Genomic DNA, 27,675 nt, shown 5'->3' on the forward strand with positions numbered 1-27,675 from the left:
CGACTCAGGCAAAGGAACAAATCAAAGCTCCAGGTGAGACATAGGACTTAACAGGTAATCAATGAGGGTCATACAAATCTTCTAAATCAATCATGGAGGTGAAGGACAATGTGGCTAAAGAAATAAAAGACATTAAGAAGACACTGCATGAGCACAAAGGAAAATTTGAAATCCTGGATAGAAAAATAACAGAGCTTATGGGAGTGAAAGACAAAATAAGTGAGGCTAAAAATACAATAGAGGCACAGAACAGTAGGTTTGAAATCATGGAAGAAAGAATCAGTAACATAAAGGAAAGAACAACTGAAATTGAAGAGAAAGAAGAACACATAGAGAAAAGAATGGAAAAACTGAGCAGAGGCTCAAGGAGTTTTTTGGCCATTTTTTAAAAATATATTTTTTATTTTTAAAAGGAACATATATTACATAAAACATTACCTAAAAAAATATAGGGGATTCCTATATGCTCCACTCCCCACACCTCCCACTTTTCCCAAATTAACAACTTCTTTCATTAGTGTGGTACATTCACTGCAATTGATTAACACATTCTGAAGCATTGCCACACAGCATGGATTACAGTTTACTTTGTAGTTTATACTTTCTTGCACTCCATTCTGTAGGTTATGGCAGGATATTTAATGTCCTGTATCTGTCTTTGCAATGTCATTCAGAACAATTTCTAGTCCCGAAAATGCTCCCATATTACATCTTTTTTTCCCCCTCCCTGCCTTCAGCAACTCCAGTGGCCACTGTCAGGGAGTTTTAATGATAACACGAAGCACACCAACATACATGTTATGGGGTTCTAGAAGGAGATGAGATGGGAAAAGGGGCAGAAAAAATATCTGAGGAAATAATAGCTGAAAAATTCTCAACTTTTATGAAAGGCATGAAAAATGTTATCCAGGAAGCACAGTGTAGTCCAATTAGAATAAATCCAAATAGACTGACCCCAAGACACATGCAGAATGCCAAATGCCAAAGATAAAGAGAAAATTCTGAAAGCAGGAAGGGAAGAGCTAAATATCACATAGAGGGGACAGCCAATAAGACTTAGAGCAGATTTCTCTTCAGAAACCATGGAGGCAAGAAGATAGTGGTATGATATAATTACGGTACTAAAAGAGAGATACTGCCAGCTAAGAATTCTTTATCACAAAACTGTCCTTCAATTATGATGGTAAGCTTAAAATATTCACAGAAAAAGAGAAACTAAGAGAACTCATAAACAAGAATGTAGCTCTGTAGGAAACAGTAATGGAAGTTCTATAGCCAGAAAAGAAAAGATGAGTGAGAGAGGTCTGGAGGAGAGTGTAGACGTGAAGACTGTCAGAAAGGGTAACCAAAAAGGTAAAAGATGGACAATATCATACTCAATGGGGAGAGGTTGAAAGCTTTCCCTCTAAGATCAGGAACAAGACAAGGATGCCTACTGTCCCCACTGCTATTCAACATTGTGCTAGAAAGTTCTAGCCAGTGCAATTAGGCAAGAAAAAGAAAAGGCATCCAAATTGGAAAAGAAGTAAAACTATTTGCAGATGACACGATCCCATATTTAGAAAATACTAAGACATCTACACCTGAGCTACTAAATGAGATGAGCAAAGTGGCAGGATACAAGATCAACTCACAAAAACAGTAGCATTTCTACACAATAGTAATGAGCAAGCTGAGAAGGAAATCAAGAAAAAGTCCATTTACAATAACAACAAAAAGACACAAATATCTAGAAATTAATTTAATCAGGAATGTAAAGGATCTGTATTCAAAAAACTATGTAACACTGCTAAAAGAAATAAAAAAGACCTAACAAATATTAGGACATTCTATGTTCATGAACTGGAAGACAAAACATTGCAAAGATGTCAATTCTACCCAAATTGGTTTATAGATTCAATACCAATCAAAATTTAAATAGCCTACTTTACAGAAATAGAAAAGTAATCTGTTAAATTTATTTGGGAGGGAAAGGGGTTCCAAACAGCCAAAAATATACTAAAAAAAAGAAAAGTCAGAGGACTCCACTCCCTGACTTTGAAGTGTATTAAACAGTTACAGCAGTCAAAACAACATGGTAGGGAGTGGATGTGACTCAAGCAGTTGGGCGCCCACCTCCTACATGGGAGGTCCTGGGTTCATTCAGTTCCTGACACCTCCTAAAGAAGACAAGCAAATACAGTGAGCTGAAAGTGAGCATACAATGAGCAGACAACAAGCAGACAAGGGAGTCATCTTGTGGGGGAGAGGGAAGGAGAGCATGGTATTAGCTTAAAAACAGACACATTAATCAACGGAAACAAATTGAAAGTTCAGAGATAGACCCTCACCTCTATGATGAACTGATTTTTGATAAGCCTGGGAGAGAACAATCTCTTCAATAGATGCTGCTAGAAGAACTCAATATCCATAACCAAAAGAATGAAATACTACCCCTCTCTTACTCCCTATGAAAGAATCAACTAAAAAATGGATTAAAGACCTAAATATAAAAGCCAGAAACATAAAACTCCTAGAAGATAACATCTATAAGACCTGATAGGGAAACATCTACATGACCTTGTAGTAGGTGGGGATCTCTTAAATTTTACACCCAAAGCATAAGCAACAAAAGAATAAATAGGACTGCCTCAAAATTAAACATTTCTGTACCTCAATGGACTTTGTGAAGAAAGTAAAAAGGCAGCCTACCCAACAGGAGAAAATATCTGGAAACCACACATCTGTGTGGTTATATCAGTGATAAATAAAGAGATCTTACCACCTAACAATAAAAAGACAGATTACCTGATTAAAAAATGGGTGAAAGAGGGATAACCAGCACAATGGCAGTGGAGTAAGGAGCTCCTCGAGTCCTCCTGCTACAGGGCAGTTAGTAAACACCCAGAGCTATTTGGAGCTAGCTGAAACACCTGTTTGGGGGCTTCAGGAGGCCAGAAGAGCATCCTGCAACATACTTGAAGGAATGAAGGAGGAGACTGCCCATCTGCAGAGAAGACTCATAAGTAGAGCTCTTCATGCCCCAGAGGCCAGTGCCCATCCTCCACTGGAGGGACAAACGTCCTTGAGAGCTGTTCTACAGCTGGAATTGAAAACTCCATTTCCCAAAAACAGGGGAGGAAGAGATGGTTGGGCAACCAACTTCAGCTACTGATAAGTAAATTCAGTGGGCTAAAGTATAATCCTAAGAACAGCTGTGCCAGCCTCTCTGGGGAAATTGCCGGCCAAACTGCAGAGGCCAGTGATTGTACTACTCTGGTGGCGCAAGCTGAGCCAGGAGCTATTCTGTGGCTGGAATTGGAAGCTCCATTTTCCAAAAACAGGGGAGGAGGAGAAGGTTGGCTACCTATTTCAGCTGCTGATTGGGAAACTTGGCTGGCCAAGCTGGGAACAGCTGGAGTTGTGAATCTGTCCAAGTCAGAAGGAGGCCAGAGACTACCATTTTGACTCTGCCCCCAGCATGAGGGGAAGCCCACCTGACTGAAAATCACAGTGATGGTAGGAACAGATCAGCCTACAGCCCTAGACTATGCTTCAGCCCCACCTCTGGCAGGGAGAAGGCTGGCAGGTCCTGTACCAGCCTATCCAGGGAACTGCAGGTACCTTTGGATGGCAGAGACTGAATAATCAGAAGTCTACCAGGGAAACTGCTGTCATCTTGGACCCAAATTGCATAGATTGCTGCCCACACCTGTAGCTCCATCCCTGCTCCAGACAGGGGAGAAAGGGATATGAAGCTTCACCAGTCTCTCTGGGCAACTACCATCTAGGCCTGCATGACTTGGATTATTACAGATGGTTGTGACTCTGTCCCTACCCTTGGCAAAGGAGAAAGTTGGGAGAAGCTTCATTAGAACCCTGGAGCAATGAGGGTAGCTTGAACCTCCACAGTTTATAGCACCAATTATATCCTTGGCTCCTACTTCACAACCAGCAAGGGAGAAAGGGCAGGAAGCCCTAACTAAAGAGAAAAACTGCACCCAGAATAAATACTCTAGTAAGTCAGATGCCAAGACACCAACAAAAAATTACAATCCACATCAAGAAACAGGAAGGAATGGCCCAGTTCAAGGAACAAGATAAGCTTTCAGATGACATAAAGGAGTTAAGACAACTAATCATAGATGTTCAAATCCATTTCCTTAATAAATTCAAAGAGATGGCTAAAGAGATTAAGGATATTAAGAAGACACTGGATGAGCACAAAGAAGAATTTGAAAGCATACACAGAAAAACAGCAGAGCTTATGGGAATGAAAGGTGCAATAAATGAAATTTTAAAAATTATTGGAATCATATAAAAGCAGATTTGAGGAGGCAGAAGAAAGGATTGGTGAGCTTGAAGAAATGGCCTCTTAAAGTGAACAGATGAAGAAAAGAATGGTAAAAATTGAACATGGTTTCAGGGAACTAAATGACAGCAAATGGTATGCAAATATATGTGTCATGTGTGTTCCAGAAGGAGAGGAGAAGGGAAAAGGGGCAGAAGGAATATCTGAAGAAATAATAGTAGAAAATTTCCCAACCCTATTTAAGGACATAGATATCCATGTCCAAGAAGCACAACATATTCCCATACAAAAAAATTCAAATAGACCAACTCCGAGACACATACTTATCAGAATGTCAAATGCCAAAGACAAAGAGAGAATTCTGAGAACAGCAAGAGAAAAGCAATGCCTAACATATAAGGGGCACCCAGTAAGATTAAGTTCTGATTTCTCACCAGAAACCATAGAGCCAAGAAGACAGTGGTCTGATATATTTAAGATACTACAAGAGAAAAACTTCCAGCCAAGAATCTTATATCCTGCAAGACAGTATTTCAAAAATGAGGGTGAGAGTAGAACATTCATATATAAACAGGAACTGAGAGAATTTCTAAGCAAGAGGCCAGATTTTCAGGAAATACTAAAGGGTGTGCTAGAGCCTGAAAAGACAAGACAGGAGAGAGAGGCCTGGAAGAGAGTCTAGAAATGAAGAATATTTCAATAAAAGTAACTAAAAGTGTCAAAAGAGTGGTGAAAATAAAATAAGACAAATAAAACTCAAATAGTCAGGAATAAACTCAACAATGTAAAGTACTTGTATTCAGAAAACTGCAACTAGTGTTAAAACAAATCAAAAAAGGCCTAAATACCTGGAAGAACATTCCATGTTCATGGATTGGAAGACTAAATATCATTAAGATGTCAATTCTGTTCAAATTGATATACAGATTCAATGCAATACTCAGTGTTAAAACAAATCAAAAAAGGCCTAAATACCTGGAAGAACATTCCATGTTCATGGATTGGAAGACTAAATATCATTAAGATGTCAATTCTGTTCAAATTGATATACAGATTCAATGCAATACCAATAAAAATTCCACCAGCATTTTTTAAAAAATTGAAAACACAATAATCAAATTTATTTGGAAGGGTCCTGAATAGCCAGAAGCATCATAAAAAGGACAAGTGAACCTTCATCTCCAGACTTTAAATAATATTACCTAGCTATAGTGGTAAAAACAGTATGGTACTGACATAAAAACAGACACATAGGGAGAAGCAGTTATGGCTCAACTGATAAGAGCATCTGCCTACCATATGGAGGGTCCAGGGTTCAATACCCAGGGTCTCCTGACCCGTGTGGTGAGCTGGCCCACACGCAGTGTGCCATGCACAAGGAGCTCCATGCCACACAGGGGTGTCCCCTGTGTAGGAGTGTCCCACGTGTAGGGGTGCCCCACGTGTAGGGGTGCCCCACGTGCAAAGAGTGCACGCTGCAAGGAGAGCTGCACAGCACAAAAAAAAGCACAGACTGCCCAGGAGTGGCACTGCACACATGGAGAGCTGACACAGCAAGATGACACAACAAAAAGAGCCACACAGTTTCCTGGTGCTGCATGACAAGAATGCAAGCGGCCATAGAAGAACACACAGTGAATGGACACAGAGAGCAGACAATGGGGGAAAGGGGAGAGAAATAAATATAAAATAAATCTTAAAAAAAAAAAAAAAAAGACAGACACATAGACTAATGGGACCAAATTGATGGTTTAGAAACACACCCTCACGTGTATGGTCAAGTGATTTTTGACAAGTCTGTCAAACCCACAGGCAGAACAGTCCTTTCAACAAATGGTGCTGAGAGAACTGGATATCCATAGCTGAAAGAAGGAAAGAGGACCCCTATCTCACACCTTATGTAAAAATTAACTCAAAATGGATAAAAAAACTAAAAATAAAAGCAAGAACCATAAAACTTTTAGAAGAATTGTAGGAAAATATCTTCAAGCCCTGGTGGTAGGTGGTAGATTCTTATAGGAGATAAGAGGAAGGCTGTTATTTAATGTATGTAGAGGCTTTAATTAGCTTTACTGTAAAAGTGTGGAAATGTATAAACTGGGTGGTAACAAATAGTGAGTAAAAGCTAGTTTGTAAATGGGGATGTGGCTGAGAATGGTAGTCTAGGTATGTAAATGCCAACTGACAGAATCCTAGAGAATAATGTAGGAACTGAATAGCACAGTAAGCCAAGAGGTGGATGAGAATTGTGGTTGATGGTACAGATGCAAGAGTGTCCTTTGTGAGCTACAGCAAATGTACATCACTACTGCAGGGTATTGGGAATGTGCAGAAGCATGGGAAAAAGATAGCCAGAGTGACCTATGGACTGTGGTTAGCAGTAATAATATTCTTCTATCTATACCAAAGATGTAATGTGTTGATAATGAGGCAGTATGGAAAATGTGAGTCAAATGTACACTATGGACATGGTACAATCAAATAGTATTATCTTATCTATAACAAATGTTCCACCACAATGTGGTGTGTTGATAGAAGGGTGTTGTTTGGGAATTCTGCACATGTGTGTGATTGTTTTATAAGTTTACAACTTCCTGTCATAAAAATATTTAAAAAAATATATATAATAGGGTGGGTTGGGGGAAAAACACAGCAAATATAAGATAAGGACATAATTAGTAAGATTTTGACAATATTCTTTCAAAATTTTAACAAAAGTCTCATGACAATGCAAGGTGTTGGTGGAGGGTTGATGTATGGGACCCCTGTATGATATTATGCATGTTTGTTCTGTTTTTAATTTATTTTTTAATTTTCTTTTTTTTTTCTCTCCCCTTCCTCCACCCCCAACGGTCCGCTCTCTGTGTCCATTCGCTGTGTGTCTTTCTGTGTCCACTTGCATTCTTGTCAGTGGCACCAGGAATTAGTGTCTCTTTTTGTTGCGTCATCTTGCTGCGTCAGCTCTCCATGTATGTGGCACCACTCCTGGGCAGGCTGTGCTTTTTTCAGGCAGGGCAGCTCTCCTTGTGGGGCGCACTCCTTGCACGTGGGGCTCCCCTACATGGGGATACCCCTGTGTGGCATGGCACTCCTTGCGCACATCAGCACTGCGCGTGGGCCAGCTCACCACACAGGTCAGAAGGCCTGGGTTTGAACCTTGGACTCCCACATGGTAGGCAGATGCTCTATCACTTGAGCCAAATCCGCTTCCCTGCATGTTTGCTTTGTAAGTTCACAACTTTTACTATATACTTAATTATTTATGTATGTTCTTTTATAAATGATATAAAGATAATAATAGGGTGGGTTGGGGAAAAAATACCTTGGTTAGTAGAAATATTTTGGAAATGCTCTTTAATCATTAGTTAAAAAGGCTTAACAACAATGCAAGGTATTGGTGTAGGGTGAGTTATGAGAGTCCTGTATGATGTCACATACGTTTGTTTTGTAGGTTCACAACTATTACTATATACTTATATTTATGTATTTTTATGTATGAATTTTATGTATTTTAATTTTTTCAAATAATGGGCAAAGACCTGAATTGACAGTTTTCTAAAGAAGAAATAAAAATGGAAAAAAAAAAACATGAAAAAATGCTAGCATCACTGGCTATTAGGGAAATACAAATCAAAACTACAATGAGGTATCATTTCACACCTACTAGAATGGCCACTATTAACAAAACAGAAAACTACAAGTGTTGGAGAGGATGTGGACAGACAGAAACTCTTATTCACTGCTTCTGGGAATGTAGAATATTACTCAGCTGTAAGAAGAAATTAATCGTGAGGCACATGACAATGTGGATGAACCTGGAAGACATTATGTGGAGTGAAGCAAGCCAGACACAAAAGGACATATATTGTATGACTTCACTATTATGAATTAAATATAATGCGCAAACTCATGGAGTTAATAGCTAGAATATAAGCCACCAGAGAAAAGAATGTGCTTAGAGAATGAAAAGCTGCGGTTTAGTCTGTGCAGAATCAGTAAAAAGTTGTCAATGTTTGGAAATGAATAGAAATAGTTAAAGCACATCATAGGATTTTAAATTAGTAGCACTAATATATGGATATGATACTGGTTTTTCTTTGTTGTTGTTTTTTCTTTTGGAGTAATGAAAATGCTCTAAATTGAGGTGATGAATGCACAACTTAGTGATTATCAATTAAAAAAAAAAACTTAGTGATTATACCAAATGCCACTGATCGTACACTTTAGATAAACTGTATTGTTTATGAACAAATAAAAATAATAGGGTGGCTTAAGGGAAAAATACTGCAAATGTATGATACAGCCTATAGTCAGCAGTAATACTTTGATGACGCTCTTTTATAATTTGTTACAAATATTTCACAAAAATGCAAGGTATTTGCAGTGGGGTGATAAATGGCCCTGTAGGATGCTATGCATGTTTGTTCTGTAAGTTCACAACTTTTGCTATACACTTATTGTTTATGTATGTTCATGTATGAATGATATATTCCAATAATATTTTTAAAGGAAAAAAAAGGGGATAATTTCTGATACATGCTATAACAAGGATAGACCTTCAAAGCTTTATGTTAAGTGAAATAAGCCAAAGCAAAAGGACAAATATTATATGATTCAATTTATATAAAATATCTAAATTAAGAAAATTCAAAGAGACAAAGTAGATTAGAGGTTACCAGGGGCAGGGTGAGCAGAAGAGGGGGTTTCCTGCTTAATGGGAACAGAGTTTCTATTTGGGATGATGGAAAAGTTTTGTCAATGGGTAGTGGTGATTGTTGCACAGCATTGTAAGTATAATTAATTCCACTGAAGTGGACAATTAAAAAATGGTTAAGGGAAATGGACTTTGGCCCAGTGGTTAGGGCGTCCGTCTACCATATGGGAGGTCCGCGGTTCAAACCCCGGGCCTCCTTGACCCGTGTGGAGCTGGCCATGCGCAGTGCTGATGCGCGCAAGGAGTGCCGTGCCACGCAAGGGTGTCCCCCGCATGGGGGAGCCCCATGCGCAAGGAGTGCGCCAGTGAGGAAAGCCGCCCAGCGTGAAAAGAAAGAGCAGCCTGCCGAGGAATGGCGCCGCCCACACTTCCCGTGCCGCTGAGGACAACAGAAGCGGACAAAGAAACAAGACGCAGCAAATAGACACCAAGAACAGACAACCAGGGGAGGGGGGGGAAATTAAATAAATAAATAAATCTTTAAAAAAAAAAAATGGTTAAGGTGAGAAATTCTGTGTTTTATATATATACATCCACAATTAAATTTTTTTTAAAAAGTCACATAATTATTGCACTCACTCCCAGAAAAGCAAGACAGCAGTAAATCCTAACTTTTGACAAAGGTACTAACTTTGGGGTCTTACATTGTCAGCTAAGTAGCTTTTAATAGTGCCCTACTCCTCCTGGGTCTTTCCTCTTTCCCGCCTTCACACACACACACACACACACATACATGCACAAGTATGGGAAATTTCCCAAGAAATAAAGCTTGATATCAGAGACATTAAATTTATGGAAAATTTTTAATAGGGAAAAACTAACACAACTTTTTTTTCCTGTTCTGAATGCCTAGAAGTAGAAAATAGACAGACTTGGTGGTTGTAGTAAGAAAAATAACAAAAATTTACTTTTTCTAAGGTAACTGATTTGATGACTTTGCTGATTCAGAAACATAGAAACTATTTTATTATATCACTGAACATGTACCCTTGCTTCTTAAAGTCCAAACAAATTAAAGGAAAACTTTTTAGTAAGGAAGAGAGTTTTGGCAAGGTCTATTACAGACTGCTTTTTTATTAGATCTGTGTATGCTGGTATTTACTCTATTCTGAAATGTATGTACCTTCACATAAGAGCTAATTTTCCTGGTTTGAACGCAAAGCAAGAGATATGTATATTTTTTTAAAAGGCTAACTTGATGCTTATGCTGTAGGTAGAAAACTATTTCTAAGGAAATCAATAAGCAGAAAAAATAACCTAAGTAAAAGAATAAGAAAAGGATCTTACCAAACAATTTTTTAAAAAAGCAACTGCATTCAAGAAGTAAATTTGAAAGGGGAAAAAACTTGAAGAGTCACAAAAAAATTTCTCTGATTTTATATATCTACACTCTGAGAATAATGCCAGTATAATGAATGATATAAGAAATACTGGGTTAAAACTAAGCAAACCTAGGATTTAACTGCTTAATCTGTATTACTTAACTCACTTTTTGAGACTTTTCCAACATTCTGAGCAAATTTCTCTAAGGACAGCAGTAACTTTCTCCATGTCTTGAGTAACTCTTATATTGAATGGAAGAACTACAGGTTTTGTTCAAAAAGGTGGGTGAGCAGATGTGGTCAAGTGGTTGAGCACATGGGAGGTCCCGGGTTCGGTTCCCGGTGCCTCCTGAAAAAAACAAACAAGCAAATCAAATGAAAAAACCAACACAGGGGAGCCAATGTGGCTCAGTGGTTGAGCACTGGCTTCCCACATATGAGGTCCGGGGTTCAATCCCCAGTCCCAGTACCTCAAAAGGAAAAGAAAAAAAAAGGAAGACTAGGGAAAGAGTGCAGGATTTAAAGAGAAGCAAGATTACCACTAATTATAACAAAATACGGTAAGTATAATGGTGAAAATACACATTACACGAAAGCTGAGCAGACCTGGGGAGTATGATCATGAGCATCAGCACAAGCCAAGACACTGAGGCACAGGGCTTCCTCTGAAATGCACGCAATTCAGTGCTCCTGGAGGGCAAAGCACAGAGCAATGAAGGCAAGAACTTAATACGTAAAGGAGGCAGAAGTCAGATCATGGAGAACCCAATAGACTTATGCCAAGAAATTTGTACGAACCTCACAGGCAAGACAACAACGTAATAGTCCTTAATATAATTTCAGCCTTTTGGCTCAGATGCTGTAAGATTAAGAAAAACAAACATAAAAAACAACACTGCCAGGCAACTACCTTGGATACATAAAATAACCTTTCTCCAGACCCTTGCACTCCAGCCCTATAAGGTAATGGAAGCAAAAATGTCTGACAGCCAAGAGATGGGCAGCAATATACTCAAGTACGGGCAGGACCTGGAGGAGGCCAGCAGAGGTTGGGTTTTAGGGGGCTGGGAGGTCTTCTGAAAGCCTGTCCGTGAAGGAAACTGGTCAGGGCATTCTAGGCTAGAAACCTCTGCTGGTGCTACTTTAGGACTATCTTTCCCAAGCAGAGATGCCCAGTGACCATAGAAATAAAGGCCAAAAGTATGGAGGGAGGGACATTCATCTCTCTTCCTTCAACACATAAAAACCAGTTCCTCTATTGTGAATAGTGCTGGAAGTAAATGTAGCACTGAGATGGAGAAAGTGACCATGGTAGCTGCTGAGGGTGGGGAATGGGAAGAAGAGATGTGATGTGGGGGCATTTTCAGGACTTGGAGTTGTCCTGGGTGGCACTGTAGGGGCAGTTACTGGACATTGTATGTCCTCCCATGGCCCACTGGGTGGACTGGGGGAGAGTGTAAACTATAATGTGGACCATTGACCATGAGGTACAGCGGTGCTCAGAGATGTGTTCACCAAGTGCAATGAATGTCCCATGATGATGGAGGAAGTTGTTGTTATGGGGGGAGGAGTGGGGTGAGGGGGGTGGGGGGTATATGGGGACCTCATATTTTTTTAATGTAACATTAAAAAAAAATAAAGACAAAGAAATTAAAAAAAAAAAAAAGATTACCAGGCATGTAAAGAGGCAGGAAAATACCACCCATGAGAAAAAAAAACAAGACAGTTCCTTGGGTAGGACCTGGCACACAGTAGATAGCTATAAATATGGCACTGAATGGAATGAACTAAATCCTAATCCAGCTCTATTTCGGTCACAACTTAACAGAAGGCAAGTTAAGGCACCCACATTTTTGAACTCCAATGAAGGTAATAACACTCACCTTCAGAGGTTGTTTCAAGGATTAAATGAGATAATAATTATGAATATAGCATATGATGTTCAAGGATAAATGATTTGAAGGCTGCTTTTTATTTCTACTTTCAAATAATCACAAATATTAATATTTTAGTACTAAAACACAGTACAAATTTCCTCATTTACATTATTTTGTTCAATTAGTAAGCAATCTAAGGTCTAAGAATAACAATTCTTTCCCTAGAATGCTGAAACCTAATTTAATTTGAATGAAAAAATGAAAATTGCTTTCCGTGGACATTTTTATTTTTCCTTGAGAAAAAAAAGTTGCTCACTTTAACTGCACACAGTGAGAAGCTAATAAGTTTTATACTGTGGAATATAATAACTTTTTGCTGAACATTGTTTATTGTGGAAGATGAACCTAGTTCAGGCCAGAGATAAAGTAGTAAACATAAGGAGAAAGAGGTCAGTATTTCAGAAATTTTTAGGGAGTAAAAATAACAGAATTGGTTAAGAAATGAAGGAAAGAAATGAAAGAAGGCATCAAAGACAACCTTAGATTTCTGCTTTAGTGTCTAGGTAAAAGATGCTGCTGCCAATTTAGATACATAATAGAGGTACATTAAGGGTAAGATAATGTGTATAGTCTTTGACATACCGAGTTTTAGGTGCCTATGAGAAATGTGGAAATAGCCAACTGGCAACTGGATATGAGTTTGAAAGCTCTGGTATGAAAATACAATTTGGGGATTCATCTGCATACAAATGGTAGTTGAAACCATGGGAGCAGACAAGATCAAACATTGAAAATGTGTAAAGTGAGAAAAGCAGTAAGCAAGGATAAAATTTGGGGGGCACCAACATTTTAGAGCTAGCAGAACCAAGGAAGATGAGCCCATGAAAGGCACAGAGAATCAATTAGTCATAATAGGAGAATTAAGAGAGTAATATGGGAAGTGGATATGGCTCAAGCAATTGGGGTCTACCATATAGGAGGTCCAGGGTTCAATGCCCAGGGCCTCTGAGTGAAGGCAAGCTGGCCCGTGTGGTGAACTGGCCCACATAGTGGGCTGGCCAGCACAGAGTGCTGGCCTGTGCAGAGTACTGCCTCACACAGGAGTGCTACCCTGCGCAGGAGTGCTGGCCTCAGCAGATCAGCAAGCTGAGGTGGCACAAGAGAGTACCACCTCTCTCTTACTTCTTACTAATGAGAATATAAGCAGACACAGAAGAACATAAAGCAAATGGACACAGAAAGTGAAAATTGGGGGTAGGTGGGAGAGTGGGTAAAAAACAAATAAAGAGAACATGATATCATTAAAGAATAGGATTATAGTAATTTCAAGGAGTGCCCAACAATGATATTGCAGCAGAAAGGTCCAGTAAGGAGAATCCTGGGAAGTAAGTGGCAGCAGTGGCTATGTATATTTTTGATCTTCCCAAATTCATACATAAAAATAGAGCAACTATCATAACTAGGTGACAAACGCAGGGGTGTCCCCCGTGTAGGGGAGCCCCATGCTCAAGGAGTGCGCCCTGTAAGGAGAGCCACCCAGCGCGAAAGAAAATGCAGCCTACCCAGGAATGGTGCTGCATGCATGGAGAACTGATACAACAAGATGACACAACAAAAAGAAACACAGATTCCCATGCTGCTAACAACAACAGAAGTGGACAAAGAAGACGCAGCAAACAGACACAGAGAACAGACAACTGGGGAGGGGGAGGGAAGGGAGAGAAATAAATATATAAATCTTAAAAAACAAACAAACAAACTATGTGACAAAGCATACTCACCAATGCAAAAACAGGTGGGTACAAACCACTAAGAGTCACAAGACCAGAGTGTTATCTATTTGTGCAGAAGTAAACAGTGAACTACAATGGGAGACTGACCTGAAACAGGGGAACCCCAAAAGAGTCAATAGGTATTCACTGGAAAGGCTGGTAGGCCAATCTGAGAACAGTGGGTGAAGCTGGGAATGGTTTCACCCACTTTAAGAGGGAGTGAGTAAAGGGGGATTGAGGTGAGACTGGAAAAGTCTAACAGCGATGAGCCTGATCTTTGGCCACTCTCTTCCAGGATAGTACCTCACTGAAAAAAAACTGCTGCGAATGAAATAAAAATTGAATAGGGATCAAGAAAAGATCCAAATAAAAGTGGCAGAGGAAAACACACAGGAAATCTCAGAAAGCAACCTACCATATTTTTTAACACTACACAAAAGCAACAGAAGAGAGCACATTTCAAATTAGAAAAAAACAATACTGACCCTCCTAAATGTTTAGAAAAACCACACTCATCCACAGTTTCTACAAGAAAATGGAGAATCAATAGAAAAATAACATGGCTACAGATAATGAAAGTGCAAACAAAAGACATACTTTAAAAAAAAAGATGCAAACTGTTACACTCTGTTTCAAAATGATCTAAAAGATATCCAAGGATGACATAAGTCAACATAAAAAAATTCAAAAATGAGGTGGCAGAATTCAAGAAGGCAGCTATATGATCTTGCGAAGTACACATAATACGGTCAGAAACTTGGGATGAGTAAAAGAATAGGGATAAGCAACATTTTAAAAAATCTGTTTCAGTAATCATAAATCATGGTATCTGTATTAGTATTGTATGTATAACCTGGAATAAAGAAAATACTATGTTCTAATTCCCTCATCTTCAGTATCCCTGAGAACCAGAAATTTTGGTATGGAAAAAATATTCATTGAAGTAAATAAAAAGTAAAAACCCTGCAGTTCTGAATTTGAATTGGAAATATCTGTATGAACTCACGAGGTTCTCTCTCTCTCCATTCATCCACCCACATATATATGTATATATACATTTATTTACTTGTGACCTAAAAACAATGGCCATCCCAGCTGTAATAAGTATCACTAATGCCCAGATTGTGGACTAGAAAGGTCATTTCCCAAGAAACCAAGGCTTCTTGGGAAAATGATTCATTTCAAGGCTGGAACAGATATGTACAAAATGAGTCTGGCGCATTTTGGTATACCAGATAGCGAGGAAGCTATCAAAGGCTACTAGGGTCATGTCAAAAGGACCCAGAAGCCAGTTAGAAGAAGATTCCACTGGCCAAAGATGGTATACTTTGAGCTGCAGTTAACAATAAGAATTATAATGATTCCAGGCTATCAAATACATTTAAATATATGAGTTCATAATGATAAGTTTTTTCAAAAAAGCTAATTAAAAAGGATGACAAGAAACCAATTCATTATATTTGAAAACTGGGTCTATAAAATTTTTAAAATTTATAATTTGCCCTATTTTCCCTACATGAATTATACCAATGAATGACTAAGTAGTGGATGAGGGAAAGGATTTCCTTATAAAATTATTCCAACTAAAGAATGAAATAAAAACAACACCAGAGAACATCACTTCTTGGAAGCCCCTAATGAATTAATGGATCAAGGCATGAAGCATCAGCACTGCTAACATGAGAAAAGTTAAACCAAACATTATTGGCCTCCTGATGAAGGAATGAAACATTATCTATAGACCTGCCAAAGGTATCAAACTGAGTATGATCAAGCATCAGATTCCAGCTACCAATCAGCAGGAAATACAGTGGAAAAAAGATACACATTGAACTGTACTCTGAGTACACAATCAGCAAAATCCAAGTGGTGGGATGTCCTATAAGTCAAAAGACCCAGATTCTTCAACAAATAAATTGTAAGAAAAAGAAAGGGCTTGATGGGGAAGTAAAAAATCCTATAGATTAAAAGAGACTTAAAAGACAAAGTTTAAAAAAAAAAAAGTATGTGTAAGAATAATAAAAAGTGTGTGTAAGACACATTTGGCTGATAAAACTATAAAGAAAAGCAAAGAAATAATCACTATAGTTAGGATACTGGCTATTTTTGCAGGTTGGGAGCAGGGGGCTAGGATTGGGATTGGATGGACACATGGAGAGGGGATTCCAGATAGTTGGAAAAGTTCTACTTCTTGACCTGAGAGGTAGTTACAAAGGTATTTGCCTGATAATAATTCACTAAGTTATGCCCCATAAAAGAAGATCAATAAGGATAAAAATTTTCAATAGATCAGGCAATTTTGGTAGTAACTAGGGATCTTAATAAGAACAGGTTACAAATAAGGACAGATGTCAAATTCAGACTGCAGAAGATTGACAAATAAATGGTAGCTTGTGAAATGGATATTGACTCATAAGTGCAAGGAGTAAAAACTTGCACATTAAAAGATCTCAAATGATTTACACCTATTAAGGTTTCTTTTGGGAAATGCCAATATGAAGAAAGAGAAAGGGGAGGGGGGCTTTTATTTTATATTTAATATACTTGGATAATATTTACTTTTCTTCTACAAGCTTGTATTACTTTTGTTAATTTTTTTCAAACCTGTAAATTTTTACTTCTTAGAAGGGCTTCATAATAAAAAATAGACATCCCTGAGAGAGAACACACAAATCTCCCATGCAGAAGAATTCTAAATGATTTAAACGGTTACTCCGCCCTCAAAGAGGGGGCGCATATCCTCCACTCTTTAACCACAGTATACACTGACTTCCTTCCAAAGACGACAGTATGGAAAGGGGGGAAAAGAGCAACTTAAACAGTGGAGAAACCTGATGAACACTATTTCAGCCAGGTAATCAAGGTAAACATCAACAGTGATCAATCATACTGGTATTATGTATCTTTGATATGATGTGATGAGCATGGCATTTGACCTCTGTGGGCTCTTCCTCCCCCAAAACCCATAATCCAAATCTAATCAAGAGGAATCATCAGACAAATGAAATTCCAATAGAGATATACATAACCAATACTCCTTAAAACTGTCATGGGCAAGGAAGTCTGAGAAAGTGTTGTAGCCAAGAGGAACCTAAGGAGACAAGTCGTCTAAATGTAACGTGGCATTCTGGGTGGGATCCTGGAATGGAAAAAGGACATTTGGTAAAAACTAGGGATATCTGGATATAGTATGGACTTCAGTTAATGAAAATGTATCAATCCTGGTTCATTAATTGTAACAAACATGCCCTACTAATATAAAATGTTAATAAAAGGGGAGACTGGATGAAGGGTGTAGGGGCTCTGTATTATCTTCTCAATTTTTCTGTAAATCTAAAACTGTTCTTTAAAAAAGTCAATTTAAATTTGTTAAAACAGGAGATCCAAAAGTAACATTGAAAAGTAGCATCAAATTATCAAGTTTGTTAAATTGAGGTTGGTAGGTTTTCTATAATAAGTAAAGCAAAGTAAATAAACAGTTTCTCTCTCTTATTCCTCACAGAAATATTCCAAAGCAATCAAGAGACCACCTAAAAAGACCTTCATACACCAGTGATCTAATGACCACACTCTGAGAACAAAACAATGACTTTGGCATATTTCCAGACATTTCTTGGCACAACAGTATTCGGGGCCAAAAAATATGGTACTGGTGTGAATCTGAAAATATGGCTGGCAAGCTGGGGAGAGAATGTTCTTGGATAAAACTCACTGGGTACCAGCCATCAGAATTACACTGGTTCAAGCAAAAATGTGCCTTCATAAAAGTTTCAGAGGTGGCATTTCTAAACATATAATCAGACGCAATGGGCAAGAATTTCTCCTCTATCATTTTCACACTTCTGAAAATCAAATAGTTGTGCAGTCAAGTATCCACCCCAGCCCAGTTATTAAGTTTACATTGCCTTAGTCACTAAGCATACGATGTTAATGCTGTTTAACATTTATTCCTATTACAGAGTTACTCCACAATTGTATATTGCATTTCAACTCAAAAATAAATCCCTTCAAGAGTGAGGAAGGAGGAAGGGGAAGAGAAATAACATTTCACGGTTATGTGGTTTGTGTGTCAAGTACTGTCCAGTTTTATATAAAAGTCTCATAAAATATCTCATTTAATGGTCACAATCACCCAGATGGTAGATATTATCATTTCTATTTAACAGATGGTGAACATGCAATCCAGAAAGGTAAAGCAACTTGGTAAGGCTCTATAACCACTAAGGAGTGGGGCCAGGCCTGAATGGCTCCACGAGGTCTGGCCTGCTCCTCCTACAGCCTGCTGCCACTTCAGTCTTCGCTTCTTCTACCCTCACACAGCACTGAATCTTAATGCTTTTGTGAGAGGAACCAAGCTGAATGATTGATAGTGTGGGTACCCTGCTAATAGTTTAGGACCAAAGTCTGACCCTACATGTGGCCTTTAAGGAAATGAAGAATTTTGTGACAAACTGTTATTGTGAAAGTTGTCTACCTCTGTACCATACTTTGCCAGAATACTAGAAACTTTCTAACCAGAACACTAACAACTTTCTAACATATCGTATATTTGGGGAAAAAAAAATTCAAGTAATATATTATTTATAAAATTGACTTAGGTGGCTATATTAAAAAATGGTAACTACAGGATTGCATTTTATATGCTTTTCCCATGAACAGAGGGAAAAGGTTTGACAAGCATCTTATTGTGCTGCCTATCCTTTACTGAATCCTTATGAGCCATATATCTATCTTATGAATCAGCAACATTACTGCTCCTTAGAGAATCCATAAGTGTTGACTGAAAAAAAGAAAAGTAGCATTCTCAAGGCTTGCTATTTTCCTTTTACATGCTATAATTATATTACATAAAACTTCAAATGAAGTAAGATTCTTCTTTTGCTTCAGATAATTCAGAAGAGAAACCAAAACCTTACTGGAGTAATTCAAATAGAAGTCAGTATCTAAAATCACTAAATTTGTTTTTCTTATTTCTTCACTACCCAATATAAATCTGATATCTTAGTTACATTTCCTTGGCAGTATTTAAACACAATAACCATAACACTTTTAGAGAATTTTGTCAGTGTATTATATGTATGCTATAAAAATAAAACAGGAGACCAAACGACTAAATGTAGATTATTATCAAAGCCCTGGCTTTGGTTATGAATAACGAGTTTGTTAGGGCTTATTACATTATTAAAAATAACTAAATAACCATCTAAAACAATAAATGTAGGTCATGTACGGACCAATAATGAGAATGTGTATGAACCAAGGAGTAAGATTAATCCATTTTGCCCATTCGAGTTCATATTTTTAAAAAATACAAAAAAATATATATATTAATTTAACCATTAAATTAGGAGGTATAGTAGAAGTAAGAAATATAAGCAAACCACAAAATACTAAGATTTAGAAAACTCCCAAAGGCACAGAGAATACAGACTAAAATGTTAAAAACAGACTGGTACTTTTGGCTCAATCACATGCCATTTGATAATGCACATAATTCTTGCCTATTAAACTTTACCACTGTCTATGTTACTGATACAAGAATTATAATCACATACCATTCTAAGAATCACTGATGTGCCAGTGATTCTTAGAATGTAAGAATAAATATATTTACATATATTAGTAACTTTCCTTTAGTTTCTTCCTATATAATGCCTCAAGTTTCGACCCATTTGATTATCATTCATGTCTTCTTAGCATAAACACAGATTTTGTGTATTTCTAGGTAGGCTTTTTTGCAAAAAAAATTTCAGAGCCATACAAAGATTAATTCTCAAAGCAGAAGAAGACATATCAAGAAATAATAAGAAAAAGAAAAAGTAAAATAAAAAAAAGAGGACATATCATGGATTAATAACAGCTACTTTCATGAAGATGTTTAGGATGCTTAATAAATAATTTTTAATGACAAAAGCAAGGAAAGGAATTCCAGGACTATTTCAAACCCATAACCTCTCCATAAAAAACTACTAAGTTCTTTTCAATCAAATAATATCAGGTCTCTGCCCAAGGAATCCTCCTTTCACAACAGTGATATTTAAATGCATATGTTACATTTTTAAAGAAAGAAAATATATGTTTAAAGCAGCTGAACAAATATAGGTTTCTAAGACCACAAGCACTGTTATAAAACAGTGTCAAGAGATTAAAAGAGACCTACTTTACATAGAGAGATATAAACAGAAGACGTCCTCAAAGGTAATAAAGTTATAACTACAAATAAATTCAAAAGGAGAGAATACAGAACTTCTGTTCTACACCTTGGTGACAGAGATTCCTGTCTTCAGGTTTTTTTTCCCCTAGTGTTAAATCTCCAAATACTTTGTAGAATAGTGCTAGGCTATCAAGCAGCATCTATTTCCCAAGGGGCTCAGACCAGAAAATTATGTAAACTCTCCAAAAGGTTATAGCAAGCTCTTTCCACATCTATCACAGCGAGTAATAAGCAAGGATATGGTGGTTTATTCTCAGCACATTTAATTACAGCCCTAGTGCCACTCTGTTCAGTCCTCCGCACTAGAGCTCCAGAGTGTTTGATGATGGCCCACCAACTGACAATAAACCCCTACCGTTTACATCCATTATCTCCCCACTTTTTCAGATGAGGCTACACTGACACAGACTATAAAATAACTTATTCCATGTAAGGTAACACTTCAAAATGCTATTAAAGTAGAAGAGGATATTTTAAGAAATGAATTGTAACTTTTTCATTATTTACAAGAAAAAATATTTTATACCTACATTATAGACCACAAATTATGTGTCTCTTTGATGCTTTAGCGAACCTAAATATAAAACATATAAAATCATATAGGTAATGCCATTCAACTTACATTACTATTAGTGGGGGAGGAAAGAAGCTATCCCAATGTCTGTTTATGTTTCAAAGATTTTCTAATGTATTTAAAATTCCATTCTCATATGATATGTCTACTGAATGGTTTCTCTGTGTGGTCACATTCTGTTCTCCCCTACTTAAAATTTACAAAGGAAATAAATGCTTCCTCAGATACTGCCTTGATTATGCCATGCTCTACCTGGTAATGCCAGTTGCAAGTTTGTTGGTTTAGGGTTAGAATAATTTGTAAATAACATTAAAATACTTCTGTTGCATTTCTAGAATTCATATGTTGACACAGTATTTTATAATTTAATTAGGAAAGCTAAGAAGATTTTTAAAAATCCATTAAATAGTCACAAATATATGAACTACAAAAAAATATACAAACAAAAAAATCACAAACCTTCTTGTGAAGACACAATGGGTGGCATGTAATCAGGAATGTATTCTTTTCTTTCCTCTGCATCTTTACTTCCAGGTTGAGGAAACTGAAGGACATTGTTCTTGCTAACAGGAAATGAAGGTATTTGATGTGGGAAAGTGACAGGCTCAATATTGTGAATATAGTCTTCTAGTTCATGAAGATTAACCCCCATAAGTTGGAAAGCTTCACTAACATCATCCAAAATTGGGTCTGTTCGGCCATCTGAAACAAAGTCAAAAGCAAATCAAATTATTTCAAGGAAATTCAATGAATATGGTTTAAATTACCAAGGAAAGAGTATTTTTTTAAATTCCAGAAAATTTACAAGGAAGGACTTTGATCATAAAGGTGGTCTACATATGAATTTTTAAATGTGATTAGAAGATACCATATAAAGTAGATAGAGGGAAGCAGACTTGGCCCAAGGGATAGGGCGTCCGCCTACCACATAGGAGGTCCATGGTTGAAACCCTGGGCCTCCTTGACCTGTGCGGAGCTGGTCCATGCGCAGTGCTGATGCGCGCAAGGAGTGCCCTGCCATGCAGGGGTGCTCCCCATGTAGGGGAGCCCCACGCACAAGGAGTGCACCCTGTAAGGAGAGCCGTCCAGAGCGAGAGAAAGTGCAGCCTGCCCAGGAATGGCACCGCATACCACACACACACACACAAATGACACAGCAAGATGACACAACAAAAAAAAGAAACACAGATTCCCGGTGCCACTGGTAAGGATAGAAGCGGTCACAGAAGAACACACAGTGAATGGACACAGAGAGCAGACAATGGGTGGGGGGGGGCGGATAAATAAAATAAATCTTTAAAAATAAAAAAAGTAGGTAGAGAGTGGCATGGTGCTAACAGCACTGATAAAAAGTTAGATATAGTGTAATTTTCTTTCCAAAAGGACATTTTTTTCTATGCCTACCCTTACCAGCCCCAGGTGATTTTTCAGTTAAGATCTTTTATTTAAATTCCAGGTCCCCATTTCCAAAAGCCTAAAGGACTTTTTTCTTTTTACTGAAAGTTCCTATGATCACTTCAAACTCACTGTCCAAAATTAAATCACACTGTAAAATGAAAGAGAATTTTGTGAAAATTAGACATGGCACATGCTTGCACACATACAGTACAGTTCTGGAAGGTAACAGCTAACAGGAGGGGAGCTGCAGCACAGGGGAAGGAAAGAGATGGGGCAGGAGACTTCACTTCTAACTTAAAAAACTTGTATAGTCTGAACTTTTCTGTGAGTATGGATTACTTCTATAATGTATGAAAAAGGAAAATAAAAGAAGTAAAATATTCATTCTTCCTCTTACTGAAATAATCAGCTCTTCCACCTCCGTTAAAGGCATTATTCTCTCAGTCTAAAAAAACATGATCATCTTGAATTCTTCCCTGTCCTTTGCAATCTCAACCCCAGACCTCTGGTACATTTTTTTTTTCCTTTCTTTTTTTGCCAGAGATTTCAGATTTTTTTTTTTCTTTCTCTCTATTCCACTCTCTAAATATAGTTTCAAGTTCTTTCCTACTAAATCTCTCTTACCCAGCACTTTCATCACATTGTTCCCCCTACTTATGCACTGTTTTCCTATCACCTACCATATGTTTAATTCTTCTACCTAGCTTTTATTTTTATTTTATTTTTTTTATTTTTAAAGATTTTTATTTTTTATTTATTTCTCTCCCTCCCCTGCTTGTCTACTCTTTGTGTTCATTTGCTGTGTGTTCTTCTGTGTCCGCCTGCATTCTTGTCAGCAGCACCGGGAATCTGTGTCTCTTTTTGTTGCGTCATCTTGCTGTGTCAGCTCTTCACGTGTGCGGTGCCACTCCTGGGCAGGCTGTGCTTTCTTTCGCACTGGGTGGCTCTCCTTGCAGGGTGCACTCCTTGCGCATGGGGCTCCCCTACATGGGAGACACCCCAGTGTGGCACGGCACTCCTTGCCTGCATCAGCACTGCGTGTGAGCCAGCTCATCACACAGTTCAAGAGGCCCTGGATTTAAACCCTGGACCTCCCATTCGGTAGGCAGACGCTCTATCAGTTGAGCTAAAACTGCTTCCCTCTACCTACCTTTTAAATCCCTCCACAACCTGATTTCACTCTGCTTAACAGTTTCCTCTACTGCCCTTCAAATGAAATGGCTACATCTGTCAATTTGGTCACCCTTACTGGAACTTTTATCATGTTCTATTCCATAACTTCCTCATTTATGTTATCCTCTAACATGGAATACTCTCCACGTTTTATAACCTACTTCATACCTCAACTCAAATTTTTTTTCTGTAAAGTAATCCTATCCTGAATTCATAACTCACAACCATTTCACTTTTACCTTATTCTTTGCATTTACTGTCCATATCATACCATTAAGTTGTAGTCCTAGTCTTGAAGTCATCCTGAACTACTGAACATCTGCTTTCATTGCATGCAAACATATTTAACACATAATATAACACATGCAAAAACATCTGCCTTGAATGCTTTGAGAAATTATCACCTTAGGGAAACTCAAAAATTAGTTATTTGGTCAATTAAGAATCACTTGCAATATTTGCTTTAACTTAAGAAAAAAATTTTTTAAAGGAACAAATGCCATCAGATTTGTTGACATTTTGATATTTTATGGGCAGGGATTGTGTCTCAGTAACTCTTAAATCTAGCACAGGATGTAGTACATAAGTGGTGCTCAATAAATGTTTGTTGAAAAGCCAAAAAGGATTTAAAGGGGTAGAATATGAGACTGCATAGTGGTACCTAAGTTTATAGGATATGATTTTAAAATAAGGATAGTATAGGAAAAAAGAATCTTAAAAATGTCTGTAACTAGAAAGGAAACCAGGAATCAGCATTTTAAAAAGTCACCAAACCAAGACGGGGAATAATGAACATGATAATTGCATTCTTACTAAAATCAAGAAAACTGACTATAAAAAATAGGTAATTAATAAAGAGGTTCACATTAGTGATAACAATGATCACTTGGTGACTTCTGCCAACCTAGTTTCCCAGAGTACCAGCAATGTTCTGGTTCTGCCTATAAGGCAGGAAAGGTCACTATTTATTCAGGGGATATTTGATTACTTAAAGGAGCAGAACAGCTGCCCTTATTTAGGGAACTTGGTAGCAAAAATGTAATCCGGACTGTGCCTAATGGGTAATGATATACTCAAGGACCATGGAGGGGGATGGGCTAAAGGGAAGCAAAAGCCAAGAGAATACTATGCTAGTGGCTACTTCCAAGATGGCAATGAAGGAGTCACTTGGCAGTTCCAAAATTAGGTTAGCAGACCTATGAAATCAAACATTCAAAAAGATATGCATTTTTTAACTCAAAAAGTGATGTCAATAGTTGTTATAGTAGTGGGTTATCATACTAGGTTACAGAACCCAGTCAAAAAATATTTGCTGCATACTATTATATATAAATCCTATTATATTATGGTACCCTACTTGGTAACAGAACACAAATAGAGTTCCACAGTCTCCTGGGGAGGGGAAAGGAGATGAGACTGGTGAGAGACATACCAAGATGATTAGAAAACAAGGTGATTAACATAACAGAACTATGCACAGAATTATGACAGCAGGTCACACGAGTTTCCTAGACTGGTGAATCTCAGTTGATAAGTACTACTACTGATGGACCAGGGAGTCAAGGGCATTCTAAGAAACAGCATACATATAGGAATACATAACTTATACTGCTTCAGAAATGGCAGGTACCTCATCATGGTGGCAGACCGGGAAGGTTGGATGGCAGAAAAGAAAAATGCTAGCTCACAATGGGAACTATGTGCTGCTCAAGAGTTTAGATTTTTAGCTTGTAACCAATGAAATACACCTGAAGGATTTTAAGAATGACACATCCAGATTTGTGTTATGGACAGATTATTCTGCAGCACCATGTAAGCTGGAATGGAATTTGGGGCCTAAGTAACAAAACACATCTGTGGGTCTCAATTTTTCATGCTAAAAACGGCTTTAACAAAATAAAATATCCTATGAAACACTTCACTCAGTTCTCCAGCTTGCCACCATAACAATCAGGTCCCCCAATTTAAATGAGTGGTAGTGTCCCCACCACCACTACCACCATACACACACTTCACACCACTGAGAGGATGTGAGGCTTCTATTAAATATTCCAAATTATTAAACACTAACATACAGATACTACAAGACATTCACTTAAAAACCACAAGTACTGTAGCCCAGATAACCTAAAGAGCCCTGGTAAATTTCCCATGATCCCTATACCACCCCTTGATCATCACTCATATAGAAACATAAAGAGTGAAAATCAATGGCGATATAAGTGAAATTTCATCTAATCAGTGAAGCTGACAAAGCTGATCCTGGGAAATAGCAGAGATGTTATCTATGAAATAAACAGACCCAAAAAGAAGAAACTGTGTCCCTAACGGAGCAGAGCTGTCAAAGAGTATGTGTTATGAGCTAAAGAATGGCCAGTCTTGTATAAAACGGCCGGTAGACGGAGCGCCTGTGACAACTAGTTGTAGTAGTTTGCGGGCAAGGAAGGAAAGGGACCAAGGTAAAAGGGGGGTGTAAGGCATCAGGGGAGGCTCCTACCTGTACCAAACATGAGACAATGAGAAAGACTGATGCACACTGCAGAGCAGAGAAGACAGAAGGGGGCATGGAGCTGGGAGCGGAGCTCCAAGCCTGGTGGCGGGAAGTTAGCGGATGAGGAAGCGGTACTAAAAGGATGCCTGGAGTTTCAAGGAGCAGTGGAAGTGACCCGGCGTGGGAGGCCGAGCACAAACCAGGTTTCGGGGTAGGGGCGAAGAACTAAAAACTCCGGGACGCTGAGAGAGGGAAGGGCAGACTGAAGGTGTCACTCGTGACTCGCCGGAGGTAACAACCCTCCCGCACCCAGCCAGGTACTCACAGAGCTCAGAGTACCGATGGCAGCCCCGTCCCAACTGCTGCAGATAGCGCTGTAGCACGTCCGTGAGGAGGTGGCAGGCGCTAAGTTGCACCGAGTCCCAGCCCAGCGCCTGGCAGATCTGCGCCACCGAGACCCTCAACAACGACCTGGAGTAACTCTCGCACATCCCGCTCCGCTGACTCCACCGCAGCCCTCGATGCCGCTTCTCTCGACCCACTCCGCCTAACCTTAGCAGAGGTCCCGACTCATCCTCCAGGGCCCCCGCGGCGGGGAAATCGTCCCCCCGGCCCCTGGCGACCCCCTCAAAGCCTCAGCGACGCGGAGCGCGCCAGCCTGAGAGCCGCCATCTTGGGCTCGCTCCGCCTCCCGCTGGACTGTCGCCGGGGCCGGGCAGCACTAAGCGAGCACCGAGCGCGACGATGAGAAGCGCTCCTCCCCTTTCGCCCAGGTCGATCGTGCGGTCATCGACTCCCAGGCCTGGAGTCCTGCCGGCAACGCTGCAAAGACCTGGGGCGGTGAGTGCGCCCCGAAGTCGGGCGGCCGAGGCGTCCCCTTGGGGCTCTCACGAGGAAGAAGAGGGAAACTGTCGTATCCGAGGGACCAGAAAGGGAACTGGGATCTGAGATTGAGACGAAGGCGTCAGAGGCCCGTGGGAATCCCGGCGGCTGTGAGTGCGGGGGCGGGGCTGAGGGTGGGAATTCAAGTCGGCGAAAACGCGCTTCTCTTCCGATCCTGCTGCAGCTCAAAAAAAAAACCTGAGCTGCTTACCGTTGTATAAATTCAATAAATCCGTTTTGTTCAACATGCCTTTCAAAGCAACAGGGCCGGGACTAGAGCGTCGGTGCAAAATTTTCTAAGGGGCCCCCAAAATCTCAATCAAGATAAATATTTTAAGACAACTTGTAAAGTCCAAATTAATGACAAAAACTTCATGATAGCAAAATATCAGCATCTTAAAGACAACCTTACAGTGTTCACTACAGTCCACCCCTTGCAGCCTCAGATCCACTTCTTTGCATAAGTGTGGGGAACAGCTCCTCCAGGATTCTGGGGGGGCTTCTTTTCCTATGGGAAACATAAGAGGAAGGTGAGGAGACAAACTACAACCCCCACCGCCACAGCTTGTCTCTAGGTCTCACTGATACTCATTGCCTTCCTGGTCTCCTAGCCATCCTAGATGCCTCTCACCTTCAACTAGCACCACTACTGGCCTCAGTGGCTTACCCGGTGGCAAGTCCCAGACGCCTGGTCTCCATGCCTTTCTCAGACTCTGGATGTCACACTTGTCAAATTGCCATCAAAACTGGGCAAGAAAGTACCAAGAGTCACCCCAATAGACCACGTGGAGGCCAAGCATATTCCTCCTTGCCCCCATGTGTGAGAGCAGCCTAACTTCCTCCTGTTAATCAGGGTCAGTTCCTCCTGCCTGCACAGTGCATCCTCTTTGCTTGCTGTCTCTTGGCCAAGGTGCCAATTTGAATGGGAGTCCTGTTGGTTTGTGTGTTCTCCATCTACCCCTAGTGA

General features: G+C 39.2%; 1 protein-coding gene across 2 annotated transcripts in view; it reads right to left on the reverse strand.

Annotated features, from left to right (window-relative positions):
- The window catches only part of TAF3 (TATA-box binding protein associated factor 3), a 203,301-nt gene extending 176,752 nt beyond the window's left edge, over positions 1–26,549 (reverse strand). For both annotated transcript variants that reach the window (XM_004447154.4, XM_058282430.2), the window contains exons 1-2: positions 26,152–26,549; positions 21,224–21,466 (exon numbers count right to left, since the gene is read on the reverse strand). In XM_004447154.4, coding sequence (XP_004447211.2) covers positions 21,224–21,466; positions 26,152–26,317 — 409 coding nt within the window. In that variant the 5' untranslated portion in view covers positions 26,318–26,549. The remainder of the gene's footprint in view (positions 1–21,223; positions 21,467–26,151) is intronic.
- Positions 26,550–27,675: the final 1,126 nt, after the last annotated feature.

The sequence above is a fragment of the Dasypus novemcinctus genome, chromosome 20 (assembly GCF_030445035.2).
Source record: "Dasypus novemcinctus isolate mDasNov1 chromosome 20, mDasNov1.1.hap2, whole genome shotgun sequence".
Taxonomy (NCBI): Eukaryota; Metazoa; Chordata; class Mammalia; order Cingulata; family Dasypodidae; genus Dasypus; species Dasypus novemcinctus.